Source organism: Limulus polyphemus, unplaced genomic scaffold (genome assembly GCF_000517525.1).
Source record: "Limulus polyphemus unplaced genomic scaffold, Limulus_polyphemus-2.1.2 Scaffold4786, whole genome shotgun sequence".
NCBI lineage: Eukaryota > Metazoa > Arthropoda > Merostomata > Xiphosura > Limulidae > Limulus > Limulus polyphemus.
The window spans coordinates 73,556-81,986 of NW_013670396.1; the positions used below are offsets into that span (position 1 = coordinate 73,556).

At 35.2% G+C, this 8,431-nt stretch overlaps 1 protein-coding gene across 1 annotated transcript in view; it reads right to left on the bottom strand.

Annotated features, from left to right (window-relative positions):
* LOC106471683 (protein dpy-30 homolog) overlaps window positions 1-6,143 on the bottom strand; it is an 11,008-nt gene extending 4,865 nt beyond the window's left edge. Inside the window, exons 1-2 of the mRNA XM_013932300.2 lie at window positions 6,074-6,143; window positions 945-1,027 (exon numbers count right to left, since the gene is read on the bottom strand). Coding sequence (XP_013787754.1) covers window positions 945-1,027; window positions 6,074-6,089 — 99 coding nt within the window. The 5' untranslated portion in view covers window positions 6,090-6,143. The remainder of the gene's footprint in view (window positions 1-944; window positions 1,028-6,073) is intronic.
* Window positions 6,144-8,431: the final 2,288 nt, after the last annotated feature.

Sequence of the window (8,431 nt, forward strand, 5' to 3'; positions counted from 1 at the left end):
ATCAATTCTTGTGACAAATGTTGTCTGCCATTTTGAGTATATCATAACATAGCCTACTTATAATCCTATCAATTCTTGTGACAAATGGTGTTTGCTTGACTGTCATTTGGAGTATATCATAACATAGCCTACATATAATCCTATCAATTCTTGTGACAAATGTTGTCTGCCATTTTGAGTATATCATAACATAGCCTACTTATAATCCTATCAATTCTTGTGACAAATGGTGTTTGCTTGTCTGTCATTTTGAGTATATCATAACATATCCTACTTATAATCCTATCAATTCTTGTGACAAATGGTGTCTGTCAATTTGAGTATATCATAACATAGCCTACTTACAATCCTATGAGAAAACTACAAAGCACCAAGTATGTCAGCCTGATTCCAGTGACATACATAAAATAGCACAAAGCCTGGCAATATAATCAGAACTTTTAGATATATGTATACACTACTTGGAAGATGTGTGTAGTTAATGCACAGCAAAAGTTAAAAAACATTTCACCTGTGTGAATTGTGCCAGTTAAGCTACTTTGTTTACATTCACTTTACATAATGGAAGTTGCTGAATTTCCTTCAGTTTTTTAGGAACATATATTGTTTACAATAATTTATCTACTAGTTTACATTTAAAGTTTAGTGAGTTCATATAACTGTTTACTAACTTGTTTCTTTTGTCATGTTTAGTTCATTATAGTATTTAGATTATTGAAGTGTGTTTGCACAATTGTTCATTTTACTATGGTGTTTCAGCTGCTTTGATGTTTCAAAATAAAATGTACGAGTTGTATCCAATAATTTATCTTCATTTTAATAGTGACATAGTAAAATGTACCAGTCAAAATGATGACAGTATGGCAGTTTTAGGTATCAGTGAAACTTGGCCCTTATAGCATTAAACTGGATCTATCACGAATTTATATATAAAAACTACATACCTGGACAGATTCTGATGATACAGCAGTGGCAGCTATGCTTTCTGTACCAACTTGTCCTTCATTGGCACTTTCAGTCTGTGAAACTGTGTAAGAGAAAAATAATGATATAGGATAGTAAAGTTAACAATTTCCTTACCTGAATACATAATTCCAATAGATACAAGAAGCTATTGATCACCTAAGATGTAGACTGAAGTAGTGTAAGATGTCATCATCATATAACAAATGTTCTCCACTAATAGGAGGGTGAAATCCTCCAAGTGCAGATCCTCATAAGCACTTGCACTCAAAATTAACTTCATTCTTAGATGAGGCAAGAATAATGTGTACTGGCAGTAGGAAGGAGGAGGGTTGTAAAGAGGTAAGTATGTATCATAAATACATTTTTAGGTAGGGAAAATGTTAACTTTCAAAACAATATCCTCACCTCTTCACATCCAACACTGAGTTGGTGGAGGGACAGGTACAATTGTGTAAACGTAGATAAGCTTGCTTTGGAGAAGGCAACTGAAATTAGGGCTTACTAGACTTGTGGGAGGCCACATCCATCTCATGCAGGGTATACTCTTCAACCAAATGAAAATATGAAAAGAAGGCAAAATGAGTCCAGGTGTCACAGGTACGGGTGGAAAAAGACATGACGAACCAAGCAGCACATAAAAAGTTGGTTGGACATAAGGTGTAACGTGGCCAGGTCAAAGATCAGACCATACAGTTTGGTATGTGTTCTGTTGTACAATTTACTTGCTTTATATACAGGAAATAAGTCCCTTCTTGTCACAAGAACATTTTGTCCTATCTGGCTGGCCAAAATACCAGGAAAATGGCATATTACATAATATACCAGCAGCTAGGAACTGGTATCAGCTAGGGTCTCCTGTGCTCCCCTCAATGACTGGGGAGGAGATTGCATAAGGGAAATGCTGGAAAGGTGCTCAGACTTGTTACCATGAAACATAATTTGAAAACCCAGCTTATAACACCATCTCAAACATGACCATTGTACAGAAAAAGGCAGATGGGTTTAATGCTTTCCGTTATTCCTCACTCGATGCAGGTTTAAGGAAAGACTCAGCTGAAGAGATAAATAGCCAAAACAATGTCAAAAGGGACAGCCCAAAACTGGTATACCTTATCCTGGGAAATGAAATGAAGGATGCAACATGAGGACAGGGCAATCAGATTATGGAGAAAGGCATCCGAGACCTCAACCTTGGTTATCCATAATACATGGGAAAAGAACCAACAGAGAGGAAAAAAAAAACTCAATCTTTAACTGAGGAACCAAAAGACAGTAGTGGACACAGGAAAAATTGATGGCAAAACACCAGTCCCCAGTGTTTTTGAGGATAAAAAAATCCTGGAATGAGGCAAATGATCCTTTCTATGGCTTTCATGTCCAAAGAAATCCAATACTACAGCCTCAAAATGCAAAAGACACTGAAGACTGAAAGGAGAAGAAAGAAATAGGAAAAGAGGACAGAAGAGGAAGAGATGAGGAGTCAAGAGAAATGTTGTAAGAGCCTGAACGATCCACCAATCAGCTGCAAAACTGGTAAAATAAAAATCTATAAACAGAAACAGATGTATCCCTACAGGGCCTGAGCTGACTGGTTACAAAGGGAGGGAGTCACCAACCAGTCCAATAGGAAAGTGGACAGCAAAAAAGTGGAAGAGTGACAAAAAAAAGGTGGAGGATTTCCACAGGGTGAAGGAATGGAGGTGGACTCATGAGGCTGTAAGAGACAAGAAATCAAATAGGAAAAAGAGAACTCGTATTGGGCAGCCTTGGCCAGTCTCCAAAACATTAAAAAAACAAAGACTTCAAGGTGAAAAAAAAGAAGACAGACAGAGGTCAGAAAGTTAAGAATGGGGAAGATCAACATTAGAGAATAAGCGTCACGTTCCAGAAGGTCTCAACTACAGAGAAATCAAGTAAGTAGGGACAAGGCAGAAAATGAAATCCTGGGCAAGATATTGAGAAGCACCAACTGTAGATCTCCAGAAAGGCTATCAGGATCACACTGTAGGGCTTCAGGTAGGAAACAAAGAGAGGACAAGTAATGGCAGAGATGGGTAAGAAAAAGGCAAAGATGGGAAAATTGAGCCCAGGAAAGTGGTACTGGAGTTAGAGAGTCAGTCCCATAAGTGGGTAAAAAGTGACTTGAAGATGAAAAAGGGGAATAATTATTAGCCATGCATTTGAGAGTAGAAAAAAAGCTGATTCAGAAACTTGTTGACATGAATACATATGACTGAAAGAGGAGAAACTCTATAATCCTTAGTGTGCGTGATGTAGTAAGGAAGAATTAAAGTACATAGGAGAACAAGAAAATAAAGAACAAAACTGAGAAATCAAATCCACAAGGAGATTTGGAGGACAAACATTGTCCTTGACAGGTAAAGAGAAACCTAGTGCAAACCCGGGATGTGGAAAGAGCTGATCAAAGTCATCATCTTCTTGGTCAGGTTCAGAAAAATAGGAATGCATTTCAGATGCAGGGACAGGGAAAAAGAGGCAAGGAAGGCATTAAAGAACCTACAACACAATGAGCTATGACATTAATGTCTCCATCAGCCAACGAGTATCCAGTGGCCACAGACAAAGTAGAGGCAGTGTTGAAAATATCACCAGAACCAAGGAGGTAGTAATCACTGTCACATCAGAATTCATAGTCATTCTATCAATTCTTCATATCTTTTTTTTTTTTTATCAGCAACATACCTTTAAGTCAAAGTTAAAACCAACTAAAAGAAAATCAAAGAAAGTTAACACTGTGCAAAGATAACACAAGACAGTACCAATGAAAAGAATGAAGTTAATTTCAAGTGCAAGTGCTTATAGGGATCTACTGTGCATGGAGGATGTGTCACCCTTCTATTAGTGAATGGTTTTGTCACATTATGATTACATCGTGCATTATTGTAGTTTGTGTTATAACATGTCTTAAGTGGGAGTTAGCTCAAGGCAAGTACACAAATAATAGCTATAGTGTGCAGAGTAGTAGTTATTCAATAAAATGGTTAGTCATGCATCCAGGTCTGTATAAAGAACAAAACCATATACACATCATTTCATAACAAAGTAATAAATTGTAATGCCTGTGTAAGATAGTAAAAAATAAAATAAAAACCATTAAATCATTTAAAAACCATAAGATTTTGTACCTCTAATTTAACTGCAAAATTATAAATACTTTAAATCATCACTGCTTTAATGAATAGATTACTATTTATAATGGTATGCTTTCCATCAATGATAACATGCAATGTAATTTAGCAGAGGTATCACCAGAGAGAACACAACTTACAATTTTTATCACATTTATTGTCATTATTTAAAATGGCAGAAAAATGTGCATTAAATATTTTGATAGTATATAATCCATAAATCTGTTTGTACACCCACCTTGTTATAGTATCTTAAACTTAAAAACTTCTGGTCTTCACACTTGCTTTAATAAGTTTTAAAATTATAAAAATGAATAAGCCTATACCAGTACTACAATATCATTATCCACATAATTTACCTAACACTGCATAACATTACTTGTATTACCTTTCCTGGTTTCTTTGAAGTTATTAAATCAGGAATCAAAGGTCGTAATTTACATTCAGTTCCTAATAACAGAGTACAGTCATTCCTACCTTCAAAATACGTTAAGCTATTCAAAAAATATGAAGACTGTATCTTACTTGAATAAAAAGAATGATTTATTGGAAAATTTCTTCATCACCCTTCTTTGTTTTCATTCATAATTGCTCAGAATTACATATTTATATCAAATACAGATTGAAAACCAGACTTAGCATATAAATGTCAAGTTAGTTATTATTTATGATAATAATTTAACGATTATTTCTAGCCTAATTCCATTGTAACATGGGTCTTTAATGCCTGACAAAGGGCATCTGCTTGAAACGTCACATAAAATAAACTGGAAGTTTTCATTTAGACATGTCAAGTTATTCTTTATTATCAGTTATCCAACTTTTTATTCTCATGTCTTACTGAATAGCACTCATCCAAGTCTTACTTATGATCATTTTCTTTAATTGAATATATATATATATATATATATACACACAACAAAACCAGAAAATTTTGGACCTTTCAACCCAATATATATATCATCCAAACCATCAGAGCCAAGACCCAAATTACATTTTCACACAGTTAGTTCAGATATCCTGAATAAACACTTCATATTCAAACTTACTATAATAAAATATGAATTAAAAATTAAATGATTTAAGCCATCCAAGGAGTCTGCTGTTTCTAGAGGTTAGGTAAATAGGATTTTTGGTTGTATCTACAGAAATAATGAACTCAAATCTAAATAGGTTATAATGTCATCGTATAAATCACTGATTAGGCTACATTTGGATTATTGTGTTCACTCTTGGAAATGTAACTGAATTGTTGGAATAGGTTCAAAAAAAGGAAACAAGGAAAATAACTTGGATGGAAAGGTTATCATATGTAAGAACAAGTTAAGGTCTCTGAAAATGTTTTCTTTTGAAAACTGTAAAGTTAGATGGGATCTGATTGAAATGTTTAATATTGTCACGGGGAACTGACCAAGTAGATGCATTATCTTTTTTTTTCACCCTTATTATTAATAATAGTGAGAATGGTAGGACTAAATGGCTTAATCTAATGATATTTTAGGCCTAATAATAATATACAACAAAATTAAGTTAGAAATAGAACACAATCAAAACCTCAACTATCAATATTTATGACTGTGGGCCTAACATTAACAAATATATAAGCGTAAATGTAAACCTAATGTATCGTGGTATGGTATCGAACTTTAAAATTCCTAGTCGATCTAAACGTTACTAATACTGCTACTACTGGAATGATAATATTTGTCAGCAGTAAACAGGCCTATGCTCTAGCCATAAGCTATACTATAGCTGTTCAATTTCATTTCCAAATTCAAACGTTTCTGATTATCAATATCAGTTTGGGCAAAAGTTAACATAAATTTTTCAAAAATCACATTTAATCAAAAACATATTAAAATAAATTATATTAGAATACTCTCACATAAATTACAGTGACGTACATTACATATAAATAATTAGAAATAAAATTATATTGATGCAACGTAGCATCTTACGTTCACTATCCGCCATTTTCACGTTGAACTATTAATAATTCAAACATCCCGTTGTGGTATGCGAGATATAGAAAGAAAGAAAAAGAAACAAAAATAGAAAAACATGTTACAATAAATGACATAAACAGGTTTTTGTTTGTTTGTTTGAAATTAAGCACAAAGCTACACAATTGGCTATCTGTGCTCAGCCCACCACGAGTATCGAAACCCGGATTCTAGCGTTGTAAGTCCGCAGACATAAACAAGGAAAAATAAAACAATAACACATGTTAATAAACACCAGCATCGAGTTCACGAATACAAAACGAATTACATTATGTACAAAAAAAAATTTTGCTCCCAGGGTCTCAGTTGTACGTCTGCAGCTGACAAAGCTAAAATTCGAGTTTAATACCCAAGGTAGGCAAAGTACAGATAGCCCATTGTGTAGCTTTGCGAATAACAACAACGTAACACCAAACCTATTGTTACGTCTCTGTTCGTTTGCTAATTTCTCGTAAAAATACTTTCCGAAGAACTTCTGCGATACAAGTCCTTTCTTAAATAAAACTAGTTTATTCTTTCTCAATACAACTTTGCAATACACTTAATTTCCACAGTTACTTTAACTTAAAAAACACGCTACAATTCACAACGATTCACGCCCTTTACTTACGGACAGCACCGCTCGCTTGACTCAACTATCAGTCTCTATATCTATCTTCAATTATATCTCCGCTTTATTTGCCGGGCTTATATACTAAAATAGAGGGCGCCTAGAAAAAACTAGAGTTGCCAGGAACAGTCACGATCCTTCTAGAAACTCCGGCGCGTATGCTTCAGCGTCACATGACTTCCGCTGTCATAACACTGCCCCTTACTTCGTATTGTTCGTCCCGAACAATAGCCACTTACATTAAACCAATAGATAATTAACAATAACTTATTTAAATGTACAGAATTTACAAATAGAAAATTAAAATTCAACAAAGTCTCTTAATTTTACGGGACGTATCTTCTTCCATACTGGTCTCTGTCTCGTTGGCTTCTGCTTCACGTGGGGTTCATCTGCTCCATCAGGAAATGTCCTGTTATTGGTAATAGTCACATCAGTGGTAGTAACTTCATTTAGGGCTTCACTGTTTCCATTCTCAAAACCGGGTAGAGTTTCTTCTTCGATAGTGGCTTTTTCAGGTGACACGTCTTCAGCAGCGTCATTTGTTCTGTTGTTCACTTTGTTCCAACTGAAATGTCCTGGACCGTGATAACCCCAAAGCCTGTTGGCACATACCACCTTTGGCTTACCTCGCCGACCACATTTTTTCAGAAAGTCGTATCTGAGAGATGACCCACTATGTCATATGGGCCTTCTCATGGAGAAGACAACTTAGGAGACTTCCCTTTGGTCTTCCTGGGATTATAAACCACACCTTGTCTCCTGATACAAAGCTGACTTCAGTAGATCTCTTATCATAACATAGCTTCATGGAATCAGCAGACTGTTGCGTCAGCGAAGTCACATGACTAGTGTGACGCCACGTTTCTAGAACTATCTTGTTCCTTCATGAATGCCCTAGCATTTACTAGATAGGGTAGTCTTGTATATATATAAGAGGGTGACAACGTGACGGAATAATTGTGTGTGTAGATAGTGAGTAATTGAACTGCAGTCAGAAGTATTGTTGGACGTTCGTTGATATAGCGTTTGTTATAGAGCGATTGTTGAAAATAAGTGTATCGTAAAGTTGTATTCGGAAAGAATAAGCCAGTTTTATTAAGTAAGGACTTGTGTCGCTAAAGTTTCGTCGGAACGAAGTTACGGAAAGTTAATTAACAAACGGAGACGTAACAAATTGGTGTCAGAGAGTGGGATAGAAAAAAATGGAAACGAGAAGCGGCAAATCAAATCTACAGCATAGTAGACTTGATGGCAGCAATACAAGAACAGCAAAAGAAACAAGAAGAACGAGAAATTAAACAAGAAGAGAGATTACAGCAGTTGTTAGAGGAAAAAGAAAAGAAACAAGAAGAACGAGAAAATAAACAAGAAGAGAGACAACAGCAGTTTCAAGAAAACCTGCAACAGTGGCAGCTCGAACAGCAAAATAAACAAGAGAGATTACAGCAAATTGTTGGAGGAAAAAGAAAAGAAACAAGAAGAACGAGAAATTAAACAAGAAGAGAGATTACAGCAGTTGTTAGAGGAAAAAGAAAAGAAACAAGAAGAACGAGAAAGGAAACAAGAAGAGAGATTACAGCAGTTGTTGGAGGAGAAAGAAAATAAACAAGAAGAGAAATTGCAGCAGTTGTTAGAGGAAAAAGAAAAGAAACAAGAAGAACGAGAAAATAAACAAGAAGAGAGACAACAGCAGTTGCACG